This window comes from Lactuca sativa, chromosome 3 (assembly GCF_002870075.4).
Source record: "Lactuca sativa cultivar Salinas chromosome 3, Lsat_Salinas_v11, whole genome shotgun sequence".
Taxonomy (NCBI): Eukaryota; Viridiplantae; Streptophyta; class Magnoliopsida; order Asterales; family Asteraceae; genus Lactuca; species Lactuca sativa.
Window position 1 is genome coordinate 88269485 of NC_056625.2, and position 16315 is coordinate 88285799.

The 16315-nt window shown below is 37.0% G+C and overlaps 1 protein-coding gene across 1 annotated transcript; it reads left to right on the forward strand.

Annotated features, from left to right (window-relative positions):
* The first annotated feature begins 14297 nt into the window (after positions 1–14297).
* LOC111911357 (40S ribosomal protein S27-2-like) lies at positions 14298–14986 on the forward strand. The gene is made up of 2 exons (XM_023907147.3): positions 14298–14323; positions 14529–14986. The coding sequence occupies exons 1-2, from the start codon at positions 14298–14300 to the stop codon at positions 14818–14820; spliced, it is 318 nt and encodes a 105-aa protein (XP_023762915.1). The 3' UTR covers positions 14821–14986.
* The last annotated feature ends 1329 nt before the right edge of the window (positions 14987–16315 follow it).

Sequence of the window (16315 nt, forward strand, 5' to 3'; positions counted from 1 at the left end):
CACCCATAGTCGGATTCGGAAGTAAGGCGGAGTAGAAATTCAATACGTCTCTAGGAGAGGAGAACCCTAGGTAACTACCCAAAGGAAACCAACGTCGATTCCAAACAAAGATACGAGGCAGACAGAGGGAGCCAGTACATGGAACCCAAGAAGTGTCCTTTCCTTGTGTTTGTCATGCTAATACACCTATAAAATAATACAATTTAGTGAGTTAGTGATTACACTACTCACGCTATGTGTTAGGTAAATCGCCTTTTTCCTGTTGCAAGTAATACGCTTAGAGCGGATCCCTACACCTCTGTTGAGGTTGTTTGGCCATAATTCTTCATGAGCCTTTCTTCCCGCGACCTTCATTCCGAACTGTTCTCAAATCTCTCCAGGCCGGAGAGTGAAACCTTTTCCAGTATAAAGGTAACTTAGTTGGAACGACTCCCATCTTATGGATTTTTCCGACACTCACACTCCTACCTTGTACACCAGGACTACATCATAGGGATGGAGGTCGACACTCATACAACCAATATCCAAAGCACGGGAAAAATTTATGCCTAATACAGTAAGGACAGTTATGTCCAGGGTTAACCATGGTCTCTCATCAGCTTGTGTTCCTTTCCGTGTAGGAAAAACCATGCCTTCGAAGAAGCGTAACCCATCCGCTTGCAAGAAACCGGCTCTCCAATTCGATGAAGCTACGTTCCAGGCTGCAGTCTCAGCAGCCGTAGCAGCTGTCATGGCGCAACTCAATGCTAACAACGCCAATGTTAGCAAAAGCCCTATCGGAAATTCCAATCCTAGTAGTGGACAACAGCAACCAACCTCTGTGTACCCAGCCACCCAAGAACCTCCACCAAATCCAATGAAGAGAAAGTTCAAGAACGAGAAGGGAAGTACCTCGGCTCAAGGACCTTCCGAATGGCAACGAGCTGAGACAGTCAATACCACTGCCAGCCCTTCCACCCCGACTTCAAGAAGACCATACCTAGGAAACCTTCCCCACTGCAGCAAGTGTAGTTACCATCATCATGGTGTCTGTCAGGAACTATTTTGTGCTAGGTGCAACATGAAGGGGCATACCGATCGTGTCTGCAGAACCCCGGTTGAGTTTATTACGTCAACCACCAATGTGGGGTCCAGTCCAGTTTGCCGTCTATGTGGTGAGATTGGACACTTCAAGAAGGACTGCCCAACTGAAGGAAAAGACAAGGACACAAAAGGAGTCTAACTCTAATGCTTAGGGAGAAGCATCAAGGAACCCGTTAGATTTTTGGTACGTCTCTCAATTCAGATAATTAACCGAGAACATTAAAAGTCTAATCCTAAATGTAAATACTTCCCCATTAAGGCGAAAGTCGCAGCACTGTTATAAAATTTAAAATTCATCAGGTGAAACTATAATGGCTAAACATATACGTTATGGCCATGTATAATTGAGATGGATAGACCTAGAGTGAGTGAATGCCGCCTCATTTCTTGTTCCTTGTTTGGTTGTGGATTGAGGGTGGAGTCGCTCAGTCAACAGTCCTCCCCACCTTAATTATACATGACTAGTATATGCTTGGCGATTATAGAAATGCCTCGTGAGAATCCATTCATGAAAAGGTACTTTACTCAGAAACACTCAGGACCCTCTATAGTTCCGTGTCGACTCTATCGGTCCAAGTATCCGCGACAGTGATACACGGGACGAAACCCGAGATGCCTCGAACTGGTGTGCTCGTTCAACACATGACCCTATCAACCCTTATTCTATATCCTGTCGAAGTATGCCAACTTCGACGCCTCTATCGATCATGGTTCGACTTAGTGCAACCATGTGTGAATCCTTAGTGCTGTGTAAAAAAAACTTTCTCCATAGCCATTCGGCAAATAAAGGTTCTTGCGAACCTAAACAAAATAAAAATAATAAGGACTAATGCGATCCGTGAGTCGTCACTCTTATTTCAAAACTTCCGAAGTACCCAGGAGAAGGGTACCGCGCGCTGTTAACCAACCCTTCTTAGACAGATAGAAACCGAAGCGAAAGGCACTGCAAGTATTCCAGAAGATGATAACCACCCGAAGCATACTCCGTAGATCCCCAGAAAGACCCTTCGCACCTCGTAATCAGATTCGTGAATCAAGAGGATAGAACTCATGGGATTGACTACTATAACTGAGTATATTCATAAGAGTGGTATATAATTGAGATCAAAAAGATTTAAGATGTGTGCTTCCTCCCTACTCCCTATTCCTCGTTGGGTTGTGGGTCTGGGATGGAGTTGCACAACTGAACATCCTGCCGACCTCAATTATATACGGCTCACATACACCAAGTAGTAGTGGTTAAGCCAAGTATGAGCCCTACCACGAGCCTCATAGTAAAACCCTTCATCCTATTCCATAGAATAGGAGCTAGATTCAAGAGAACCCTTGCGGGTTGAGCTACTATAATCACCGCAAATCCTAAATTTGTTGTCATCCCGGTTAAGCCAACATAGTAGCCAACACCCTCGGTTGGTAAGGAAATCTGAGTTGTAAGAGTCAAGGGCATTGACTACGACCATCCACTCACGCTTAATCCCACGAATTGAGCATCTCAGCAAATATCCCGGAACGCTGGAAGCTACGATAAGATAAACTCTGAGAAGAGTGGATGAGGAGATTAAAGTTCCGAGTGACGGAACCCTATACTCACTAGATTTGACATAAAACGAGAAAACTCAGAACCTTCGGAAGAGTAGTTGCTGAAGATGTTCGCACTACTCAGGCACTTCGTCCACCCCATTACAGATGAGTAGTGCCTAGGATCCTCTGCCCCATCATATGGAGGAAGTCACTGTCGCCTTGTAGAAGATAGACTACATTCTCCGAAGTGAACACTAGAATACCGAGAACCACAGGATAACCTCCGCAGCCAAGAATACTTGGTCAAAATGTGGAAGTAGTTGCGTTAAGCCTTATAACCCAGATCCTAAAGAGATTATAGACTTGACACCAATCTAGGTGTTAGTCGATGGGTTATACAAGAGCACACACTTTCCGCACTAAAATAAACCAACACCCATCTAGTGAAACCCTATCTCCCCGACACTTGGGTACATGAGGAACTTGTCCCTTTTATTTCCTTCAATGTTCAAAATCATCTCATGCAAGATAAACTTTGAGAAATTGAAATCTACTCTAGAAGCTAAAGCAGCAATTGCACCAGTGTTAGCCAAAGATATTTCATTCACTCTTGACTTTCGACCAGAGATGTAGGTCACAAATGCATGAATTAGATATTTCCAGCACGGTGGCAACAACTTCTTGTAAGTGGGTGGGAAAGTTCCTTCATAACCCATTTGGTGTAGAATCTCTTGAGTCTGGTTAAGTTCAATCTCCTTCGGGAATTCAAGCTTATCACCGATCTGCAGAGTTTCTCTAATGATCTCTTCAGAAACCAACACTTTCTTTCCTTGTATAGAAGACTCAAGATACTTTTCACCCTGATTATCCTTCATCACAACAACGTTGTTCTAGAAGTCCTTAATGAGTCGTTGGTAAATAACTGGACATGTGGTGAAAGCGGTCAGCAAGCAAAATCTTCTTAATCAATTGACTATGAATTGAAATTCGGAGTCGCCCGCTGGAGAATCATCATGGAAAATGGCCAAGTTGTGAACCTTTGCGAATTCAAGTCCTAACATGATGAATTGAGAAAAATACAAAACAATTCATCAGTAAACATCGAGTATATCCCATTAATCAACTAAATTAAACATTCATAGGCTAAATCTCATATTTCTAGGGCAATTAGGAGTGTACAGTCGTACACCGAAGTCCAGCCGTTCACGTAGTGTGCGGCCGTACACGAAGTGTGCGGCCGTATACGAGTGTGTGGCCATACACGAGTGTGCAGCCCAGCCGTACATGTCCCGAAACCCATTTCCTTCAATTAAACCATTGATTCATAGTCGATTAAGCTCTAGAACACTATTTCGAGAGTCAATTTAATGATACCTACACGAATGACTGGTTAATTTCAAGAAAGATAGAGGTTTTGAGATTTTCAAGATTGAGAGAATTAAGCTCGGATGTGCGGCCTGTTGGGTTTTGAGCATTCTAACACTTCCTAAGTGTACATGCAACCCTAAATACCTTGGATCTATGTTTTCTCTATTATACATGCAAATAAGAACTTCCAAGGTATTATCCTAATCTAGCATATAAAACAATGGATATAGTAGGATAGAATACATACCTTTTTGGTGTAGTAAGTCTTCATGAAGTTTGAGTGCTTAGTGCCCCAAGTGTGACACCTCAAATGGAATCACAATCATCAAAACACTTGGAATGACTTGAGAGAATTCTACACTCATCAAAATCGGCTAGCCCTTTCTTCACTATCTCTAGTGGCCGATTTTCCTCAATAATAAGATGCTTATATAGTTACACAATTAGGGTAAACTCTTAATTGTCATGGCTTTCCATTTCCTTGGATCCATGGGTACAAATACACCATGGAGCATCCATGGACCATCCTATGGGTTTTAGCCCAACTTGATTATCCATGGAGCATTAGCCCACTATACAAGTATGGATGATTTACACAATCAACCCATATATTTAATTAGTCTTCTTTTGATCACTTAATTAATCCTAGATTAATTCTTGATCAATACTAATTAAATAATCTTATTATTCTTATTATTAATATACTAGAACTTATAATATATTAATAACCATAAGTGTCTTATTTCTCTCATTCAAGTGCATGATGGTATGCAACCCAAATGGACCATGCCGGGTCGGGTCAAGTCTTACCAAATATAGTTATGGACTTAGACATTAATCCAACAGTCTCCCACTTGGATAAGTCTAAAACTATTATTGCGTATGACTTCAGGAACCAACCGGCAATCGTAGCTCTCAAAAGCTTCTGTCGAACTCTGACCTTGTCGATGAACTCTGACCTTTGTCAGTGACTTGTCCATTAGATAAGGGATCATATATTCCTCCATTCTAGATATCATATGGACTGAGACATGGATTATAATCATTCTCTCTGTCCATTTGTTGTTTCCCGATTTCCGATTTATGACAACTGACTAATTGAACAAATCAAATCAGTCCTGGCCCGGCCGAGCACTTCCATTTGTCATCATCAAATCATCGAGGGGCCCACAGATATCGCTTTTATCCCGAAGGTAAAAGGAACGGATAAACTTCGACTCATATGGCTTGTTCTACTACTTGTTGAATCATACACAAAGGCACGTTTTATAGCACAGAGTTACCAAATGCGGTTTCGTGCAATCAATGTACTATCAACTCATAGTAACAACTCATATCTCTAGGTTTGAAGAATATAAGATATTATCGTCTCATGATCACTCGTGATAAAATCCATGAAGTGATTCCAATGAGCGCGGGTTGAATCCAATACTCAGAACTTATGAGCACTCATGATTGTTGTAGCCTTGTCCAACACCTTAGACCTCTACAACCCATCATGACAGTCTTAATTCATATCTACTTCCAAAATATGACCGACTGTGGATGGTTTGAATAACTTAGTCATTCCGGAAGAATAACCCAGTTTATTCAGGAAGTCAAAACATGCAAAGTGAAACACAATAATAATTGAATCCAATATGGTATCAACCCTTTGAACATAAATAAAACACCTTTTATTTATCACCATATGATTACACATTATTCATTGTATACTGTTTCAGCTATCAACTTTATTCTTGAATTTAAAACAACAGTTGTCCCATGCTCCAAGCATGTACACTATGTTTTCTAAACACTAGTCATGCCACACACTAAGTATGCATACTATGTTTGTCTATGATCTTTACTTTGTGAACTAGATCAATTGAACATAACTTCAATGATTCTCTTTTCACACTCCCAAATCCTTACCGCAAATGCAAGAATTCCAAATTCATGCCATTTACTGGAATCTGTCGGATTCTAAACTTATATGCATTGATCCTCTTGTAATGATTATGCACAAAGTCATAAAGACTTGACAACAAACATTACAGATCATTCCAAAGGAGATCAACTCCTTGGAACCATCCTTCTTGCATTAAGTTTCCTTAATCTTACACAGAGTGAAAATTCTAACTTTGAAACATTTCCAGATTCCATTTTGACTATCACTTCTGAACAAGAGTTGCCTCCTTACAGATTATGTCAATATCGTCCTTCCAGAATTATCACTATACTTCCAACTGTCCTTGAGCAACCAATCTTTGGTAAACCTTAGATTGTCCTCGACAATTGTTTAATCCTTTTAGTCATATCCAGTTCTAAACCTTTTCCCTTCTTAATGCCCCAGGCATTTGGAAAATTTTAGAACGGATGATTATAGCACATGTAATCGATCCTATATCTGAAGCATATGGGACACGATTCATGATGTCTTACATAAAGACTAAACCAGTCTTTTGCTATAATATTTTCATTTCAATTTGCCAAGTTCTCATAATTCAGATTATGAAAAGGGATGCCGTAATCATAATCGAATTTTAGAACGCAAATAATGGACCCATATACAGAATTTCCTTATGTTGAGCCATTCCAACATGAAATTCATATATTTCCTTGACTAAATGATTAAAACCTCAAATCTAAACCTTATAGATTTGATATGAAGTATAATTTCCTCTCCCTTAATTATAGCAAAACAACTCTTTCCCAATTGAAACTTTTGTTTTCTATAATTAACATTGCTAACTTGCAATACTTATCATAATTATCATGCTCCCACTAACATGATGATTAATAGCATAACACTTATGCTCCCACTAGCTTTGACATGTACTCAGAAATCAGCTGGACTTCTAGAAATCAATACTTCATTGACTTTCTTACCAAAGTTCAGATTTCTGATGCTAGATTGTTTTGATAAAGCTGTATCAAAATCATACACCTTCCCTTAGATAGCACACTTGTGTATCTAAACAATTATGAAGAGGGATGCCGTAATCATAATGTTTAGACCTTTTTGCCACTTCTCACAAGTCCAAATTAGTGTGCCGGTTAACCACACGCGCTCCACTAACGACTTTGAGAATGCAAATATCACAATTGCTATCTAGCTAAAATCTACTTAGTGAAAGTGTTTCCTCACCATCATTTTCATGAATCAGAGAGAAACCTTATGACACTTAGATTTAATGGTGTATGTGTTCTTATCCATGTGAATTGTCAAAATCATAGTCACAAGAAAAGGATAATGACAAATCCAAACTCATATGGACTGAACTCAATCTTAATTTCTTGCCACCTGGCAGCTCAAGGGCCTACCATTGCTTCCAAGTTGTTGTGCAACAAATTGAGAACTCTAAGAACTCATATGCAAAACCAACTTTAACTGGAATGGGCACAGAATATGTCAACACGATAGGTTATGAACCTCAAGTTGTGTGCTAGTGAAGAACTTTAGGTTTTATTCTTGATTAGTTCTTGAGACTTTCAAGACTTTTAAGACTCCCACTGTCCTCTTGACATATAAGACTCCCTTGTCAAATATCCAAGAGATAGTGCGGATTCTAATCAAGACAAACACTTCACACAATTGGCCTAAGTTGGTCTTTGTTTTATCCAAAACATCACAACTTACCAATTTCAAAAGTACAAGAGTAGAAAACTTTTACTCTTACATTTGACAAGTGTTTTAACCTTCTTTTGAGACATGTCACTCAAGTTACAATCTTGGAGTATGATTCTAAGACTTGTATTGGAACGAAGTATGACTCATCTTCTTGATTTAACCACTTCAACAATTCAAGTTCCTCTTCTTAGTCATAAGAATGCACTAAGATTTCCTTAGAGAACTAATTGTGATATGGTTTCTTAATCACTAAGATGATCACAAAAACTGATACTAAAGTACTCTCCCATCTTTTCAGATTTGAGAAACTTTTATCCTTCTGCCTAATTTGATTCTTCTTATTCGCCCTGCCATACATTGGAACCTTTTCCAATGTCTCAGAGTTACACTTAAGCTTGTAAGTATAATCATATTTACTGAGCTTTAGTAAACTATGACGAATAGTCTTATCAATCTTTTGTGGTGGACTTAATCAGTGCACAAGAATGTGTACTCGATCCCTTAGTCCTTTACTCGACTCACACATCCATGTGGCCGAGTAATTAGTCTTAATTTTCCAAAACTTGAAAGTTCTCATTCATCATGCTATACAACTTGCATGATTCCAAGTTCCGGTCCAATTGAAACTTGGGTGATGAGAATCTTTCCTTATTTGGTAAATCTAGACATTACCACAAATGAAAGAATCAATTTCATATTTCCACTCTTGCTCTTAATGGAATCATATAAGCAACAATGTTTCCTCAAAAGCCATTGTAAGGATATTTTAAAATAAATAAAATCAAAAAAATTTTCTTTTATTTTAAAACTTTGCGGAAAAACTTATCCTTACAATCCATATGAAAACTTGTTGTTATCTATTCCTAAGCAATATCTCATAACTCCTAAGAAGTTGCTCAAGAATCCGATCTTCAAACTATGCGATAGAAATCCATCTATGCCATCAGATTCAGCATATTCTTTCTTTAAGTTTCTTCACTTTTCTTTGATTCTTAAAACATCACCATGTGACCCAGTCACATCATGTATCAGGAATCTCAGAATAGAAACTTAACAGAGTTAGATAGTGGTCTTTACCTAAAGTAGAGTCAAACTTATTGACTTTAACATCCTTAGGTAAATTTGGCAGCTTCGCAACCAATGCCCCTTCCTTTGGCAATATAAACATATGGACCCTTTGATAATGGTACACGGGACTATCACAGACTTAGCTTTTCTCTTTACCATTTGGTCAACCGAGTTGACTATGGCCGATCCCTATCCACTGGGAAGAGAATGCTTTACTGGATATCCAATGTCATCATTGTCAATGTCCATAAAGTTTTAGGAAGTTGATCTTAGCAAATAGATAAGATCATTAAGGGTCTTGTCATTGTCTGTTTCATAGGTGTTCTAAAAGAACTCACTATGTGACTTAGAAAGTAGTTGAACCACCAACTTTCTCAAGACTTTGACACCCAACTCTCCCGGCTTGTCAATATGTGACTACATCTCCAAGATGTGTTCACACCTAGACCTTGCCTTGCCAATAGGGCTTGAGTGACCTTAAACTTTTCAAGAACTTATGGGTTGGGGAGAATAATTGGAGGAGGTGAAAGAAGTATGATTTCCAAAGGACATCTACTTCATTTAGGAAACCTTGTTTCAAGAGATTTGGGAAGATCATAGGTGTCTATTACAGACATCTTTTGGGAGATATTCAAGATAGTTGATTTAAAGTCCTTAATATGACACCCAATATGAAATATTAAGGCTAGGACCCAACAAACTATTTTATAACTTAGAAGAGGTATGCCGTAATCCAAGCTATAAAATATTTGAAGGTAGGTGAATGACGATTCACCAATTTCCACCAAGATAAACGAAATGTATTATTAGGTTTTAATTGGTTTTGAAACTCCTAGATCTTTGAGATTCATTGAACTTTTCAAAGGCATGTTTCAATCTCGAGTGTGCCCTTCAGGTTTTGTGACTGGGATGCCGAGGATCACAAAACAAGGTGTGAAGTAACCATGCAAATCACTTGGTACCCTTAATAAATTACCCCTCAATCGATGTGCCGGTTAACCACACACGCTCCATCGATACTATGATAAATATTAAGTCACCCTTTACCTACCTTGTTAAGTCCAAGTTAGTGTGCCGGTTAACCACACACGCTCCACTAACGACTTAGACAAAGTGTAAAGTGTAATTTCATGGATTAGCACCTTATTCACATTTTTCCTAAGTAACTAAGATTGGGTATTATTAAGAGTTTAGTTACTTAGTATTTATCATTAATACTTTTAATGAAGGGAGAATTATAGTCCTGTCAAACCCGTTCGGCTAACGACCCTCCACCAGTCAAGCAAGCGGTGGGTGAGAGTGGACACCCATTAAGTTGCCATTTTATAGGCAACAACCTTATACCCACCTTATAGACCGGCTTCGTGAATGAGGCGTACTAGCGGTAAGACTGACTTTACTCTTATACATATATATATTATTAACTTATAATATTATAAAGTATAAGGGTTGAATTTTAACTTTTAAAATTCTAAGGGCTAACTTGGAATTAAAGTATTCATAAGTGAAAACTTTACAAATTCCAAAACTTGAGGGCAAGTTTTGAAACTATTCAAAACTAATTAATTCCATAACTTATGTGTTTAAAGTAGTTTTAATCCAAAAACTCTTCAAGTTCCATAACTTGAGGACAAGTTATGGAAGACTTTAAACTAATAAAAGAATTAACTTTTCTTTATTTTATAACTTATGGAATTAATTAAGGTTACACTTTTTTTTATTTTATTTTATTTTATTAAATGAAGAGACTCTTGGTCCTCCATAACTTGAGGACAAGTTATGGAGTCATAAAACCATTTAATTAGAACTAGACTCTTCATTTTTGTAACCTTTGCCAACTTTTATGAGTTTTAAGATTCATAAATGTGACTTATAAGTTACATAAACACATTTTATGAACCTCTTTTTAGATTAATTTGGATTAAAACCAACTATCACATAATTTTATTCATTAATCTAAATTCACTCATAAAATAAGGTAACACAAAAAAACTTTTGGTGATCCATAACTTATTCTTAAGTTATGGAATCCTTTAAAACATTAACACCAAATTTTTTGTAACTCCATAAAACTTTGAATCAATTTTTTTAAAAACCTTTTCATATCCATAACTTATGGAGGTTTCAAAAAATAAAACTCTTTAGATCAAACTTTTAAAACTAATAAAATAATCATATTATTTTATCTTTTATTAAATTTGACCTAATTCAACTCATAAAGCAAATTATTCAAATTTTACAAATAATTAGTTTTTCACAAGAACAAGTAATTATTTTAAAATTTGACAAACTTCATGTTTTTTTTTCCAACTTTGAAAATAAGATATTTGCATCAATATAACAGAAAACAACCCGTGGCTCTGATACCACTGTTGGGTTTTGAGCATTCTAACACTTCCTAAGTGTACATGCAACCCTAAATACCTTGGATCTATGTTTTCTCTATTATACATGCAAATAAGAACTTCCAAGGTATTATCCTAATCTAGCATATAAAACAATGGATATAGTAGGATAGAATACATACCTTTTTGGTGTAGTAAGTCTTCATGAAGTTTGAGTGCTTAGTGCCCCAAGTGTGACACCTCAAATGGAATCACAATCATCAAAACACTTGGAATGACTTGAGAGAATTCTACACTCATCAAAATCGGCTAGCCCTTTCTTCACTATCTCTAGTGGCCGATTTTCCTCAATAATAAGATGCTTATATAGTTACACAATTAGGGTAAACTCTTAATTGTCATGGCTTTCCATTTCCTTGGATCCATGGGTACAAATACACCATGGAGCATCCATGGACCATCCTATGGGTTTTAGCCCAACTTGATTATCCATGGAGCATTAGCCCACTATACAAGTATGGATGATTTACACAATCAACCCATATATTTAATTAGTCTTCTTTTGATCACTTAATTAATCCTAGATTAATTCTTGATCAATACTAATTAAATAATCTTATTATTCTTATTATTAATATACTAGAACTTATAATATATTAATAACCATAAGTGTCTTATTTCTCTCATTCAAGTGCATGATGGTATGCAACCCAAATGGACCATGCCGGGTCGGGTCAAGTCTTACCAAATATAGTTATGGACTTAGACATTAATCCAACACGGCCGTACTCAGGAAGTGAGGAGGAAGTTAAGGTTTGACCGCATTCACCCTTTTATACCCTCCTTAAACCTGGTAAGGGGCTGCAACCCAACAAACATTGAACCCAACACCTAATGAACCCCCTTTAAAAATAAAATGAAACTAATTTCAAAAATTAAAAAATTAAAAAAAATAAAAATAAAGAAAAGTAAAGTTAAAACAAAACTTGTTTCACCTTAATTGACACTAAAAACTGTTTTTGTGATACAAGGATCAAAGTTGTTAGACAGCCTTAAACCACTTATCGGTACCTCTATCTTCACGTCTATGTCTGGTCAATTGCCAGTATTGTGGTACACTTAAGCACGAAAAATTATGACAAGATTTGGACATGCTATAAGTGACAAGGCAAATTTTATCCTAAATTCCTAGATAAACTATCTAAGGACCATCCATCTGATGACGACCAAGGATATTGTTATCCACCTAAATTGAGCAGCGAGATTTACAGATAAGCTACAAATGTTTAATTTTTGTTGTATTAGAACGCATTTTCCATTTCCTTGTATACTGCAACAATCAAGGATTTCCAGAATACTCCTTACTTCAGGTGAGCATACAATTATTAAGAGGGAAAATAGATTTAGAAGGCATATGTTGTACACTCAGGTCGAATATTTTCTAATGATGCAGAGAGTGAAACATATGAATGACTTGAGTTTAAAGGTATTGAGGAGTAGAAAAGTTGCATATACTGTGTACCAGGTCGGATTGTCAATCACACAAAGGAGACAATATATGACCAACAGATATAAATAATAGCATAGAAGAAAATGCAAAGAGACAGAGTTGCATATGTTGCATTCCAGGTCAGATATGTTCCAATCAACAGAGGAAGCAACATATGACTAACAGATAGAAAGAAGGAAAACAATTTTCTACAGACCTACTTTATCGGAATTCCCCAGTTGTCCAATCAATATCAGAATTAAGGACAAAGTCCGTACATCGAGGAAAAGTAAAACCACAGTTCTAAATACGGGTTTCTTTAATGAGATCGGTAAGTTCTCATGTATATCTCCTTGCTCAAACTATCCGAGCGTCGTATTGTCAGGCTAAACGGATCTATTTAGGTCAAGATTTGTTAGGTCTCTAGATTTCTTAAGTTCATCTGATCCTAGTCAAGTCCATTTTGAAAATCATTCGAGCCTACCAGTGCATCGCGCACAGAGCTAAGACAATCTGAATTTGGTACGTTCCGCAGATTTAGATTGCATGTTATCACTTGATGATATCACATCCCAACATATATCCTTCAGACAAGAACTGTCTACAACAATTTTTTAATTGTCTGATTTTATATTGTTTTTGGATTTTTTAATTAATTTTTGTTTATTTCTCCCCCTAAATTTGTGCATGGGTGAGCATGAGATTAAAATGCACAAATTTAAACTAACCTAAAACAAGAATTAGTCCTCAAAACGTATCATTTTCACAATGCTCACAAGCACATCGAATCGAGCTTTGTTAAACGACTTTGTGAACAGATCCGCCACATTACTTGCAGTGGGAACCTGTTCCAGCCGAATGACCAAACGCTCATAACAATCTCTGATGAAATGAATTTTGATGTCAATGTGCTTGGTTTTTGAGTGCTGGACCGGATTTTTAGCAATCTGTATTGCAACCTCATTGTCACAAAAAGTAGGGGTTTCTAAATCACTACTAGAAAAACAGCCTTTTACGACGCGCAAATAATGACACACACCGATAGAGGACGCGCATTTGCACGTGCCCTAAAAAGTAATGTCAATTTTTCAAAATTTGAAGGATAGAGGATACGCATTTGTGCGTGCCCTAGAATTAGTGACAAACAAAACAAAATTAAAAACACGGAAGATGCTTATTTTAAGTGTGTGTCATCTGAAAATGTCGCTTTATATTTTTTTAACTAAACGCGCGTTGTTAAAGGGGGATCTCTAAAATTCTAAAATTTTGAATACCCCGCTTCTGCACTCTCTCCTCTGGATCACAAAAAGCCATTCTCTACCTCCCCTCTCTCTAACCCTAGACACAACCACTAAGCTTCGTCGGAGCTATCTTCTTCTCCCCTGCCGCCACCAACAAACCACAACCTTATTCATTACCCTAAAAACCAGACTAATTTTTCACCTCTCATAATCTCTCTCATAACACTTAGGTTTTTGGCAATGAAAATTGACCCCCTACTCCTTTGACGTGTTCTAATTTCTTACTGTATCTAGGTTAAAATCAACCATTGCAGCAGAGGATCTTCTCGTGTAGTGTTTAGAGGGAAAGGAAATCCCCAAAAATTTGAAACCCCGCATCTTCTCCTTCCCTTCGTATCCTTCTTTTCCCTAATCTTGCTTCTTGACGCCATCATCTTCTTTCTCCCCACATCGACTGTTAGCTTTATACTTCCAATTCCCAATTCGTAACACCCCATTTCTATTTAGATGAAAATATTTACCCTTCAGTCTAGACGTCTACTTTTCCTCCTTAGACAATGATTACAACAATGTTGGATGAAGCTGCTCGCCACCTGTACATATCCCTTTTGCCGCCACCTCCTCATGTCACCGACTTTCCCTATTGGCTACATATTTTGTCTAGTTAAATTGAAGGCTAAAGGTCTTGATTTATTTATTCATCTCGTGCTTCAATTTAACACTTTATGCTTGGATTCTAATTGACTCTTTTTTTTTTCTTTTAGGTTTTTGATGCGCGACTCTATTCTTTGATATCTAAGACTTCTTGATTCACATACATCTCGTAACAAGACGGTTTTGCCAAACGATGTTGATCTGCTTAATCCCCCAGTTGAGTTGGCGAAGAGGAAGCATAAGCTCAAACGACTTGTTCAATCTCCCAACTCTTTCTTCATGGATTTCAAGTGCCAGGGTTGTTTTAACATAACAACCGTATTCAGCCACTCTCAAACGGTGGTGGTGTGTGGAAATTGTCAGACGGTGTTGTGCCAGCCGATTGGTGGTCGTCCAAGACTTACAGAAGGATGTTCTTTTAGAAGGAAGGGAGACTGATCCTATTGCTTACTTTTATGGTTGGTTAATCAGAAGCTGCTTCGTGCTATTACTTAAAACGTTACAAGTTGAGTCTTTTATTCTGGTTTTTCTTGTTGAACCCCAGCTATCATCTTTTAAAATTAGGGATTGTGTTTGAATCATTTCATCAGACCCACTACTCACTATTAAGTTGCTATCACGTATAGATTTTTAAAAGTTTCTATGAATTTTTTGTTGATGACTGGTGGTATCGGATCCAAGAACGGATTTTTAAACTTCCATGTTCATATGTATGTTTTCATAAAGCATATTCTGCTATGTTTATCAGTTGGTTTCTTTTGCCTATCATGTCAGTTACTGTTAAGGACTGACTGTAATAGAAAGGTACAGGAATGATGTATGTGATCTATAAGTGCAAACATGTGTTCAAAGAAAACACATACATATCAAAGAAAGAATTGGTTTTCGTGAGATTATCTTAGTATTTGTCAAGGTTTTCATAGCAAGCTGAATGTTTATAGTATTGCATTTGTATTGATAATTGGGTTCTGATTTTGCAGGTTCTGATGCAGGGGTATTTTAGTCAAGTGCATAGTTGGCAGAGATTCAATTTGTATATATGGACGATACTTGGATCTTTTATCATCAGAAGATGGTTATATAAACTTTTTAGTAAAGTGCATTTTGGTCAAACTCGGAAACTAACATACAAAAGCCTACTCTCTGGTTGTTGTTGTTCTATTGGGTCAGCTATCTGGTGGTTTTCCTTTTTCAACATTTCAGGCCAGGTATCTTCAAGATGCTCGTCTTGCTGTGTCCGAGGTCTCGTCTGCTCATCTTGTTGTTTTCGAGGTCTCGTCGGCATCTTCCAAACTCCAGAAGTCTCTCTAGCTCTCTCGTATGTATTCACACACTTCAAAAATTTAAATGCATATATGTTAAAGTGACAGCCACATGATTTAGTATTCCGTATTTACTTTTGAACTTTGTTATCTCATTGGTTAAAAGATATAGAAAGACTTTTGATTCTTTTGACTTTTTGTATCTCTACAAATGGAAGCAAAATTCATTTAATAATCTTAATATATGTTTTATTTATTTATTTATTATTTTCTTAGTTATCGATAACAATAGTATTTATTAACTTTTAATTAGTTTTTAGGCTAATTATTATAGATGATAACATAGTTAGTCATATATATAACTAAACTCTAAAGGAACGAGTGAATGGGTAAATGTTGCAATAAAAATATGTAAAGGTGCACCAAATTTGAAGTTAATATAAATAGAAAATTTCATATTTAATCTGACATGATTGATAGGTACGGTCTGAGTCAGCCTTGACTTTGCGTGCATTGGCGGAGATTGATCCGACATGTGTTGGTGGTTTGGTCAATTATGGGATCACTACATTGAAGGCACTAAGAGAAAATGTGTCATTTGGGAAGATATTACATCAAAGATCTAGTTATTTTTTTATTTTTTTATTTTTCTAAAAGAGACAAAGTCTCAG

What these genes read in the sequence shown, in the direction of transcription:
- LOC111911357 (XM_023907147.3), top strand. Translation starts at nt 14,298, where the DNA reads ATGTTGGATGAAGCTGCTCGCCACCT. An exon ending in GATGAAGCTGCTCGCCACCT is followed by an intron (nt 14,324 to 14,528) that starts GTACATATCCCT and finishes TTGATATCTAAG; the next exon opens with ACTTCTTGATTCACATACAT.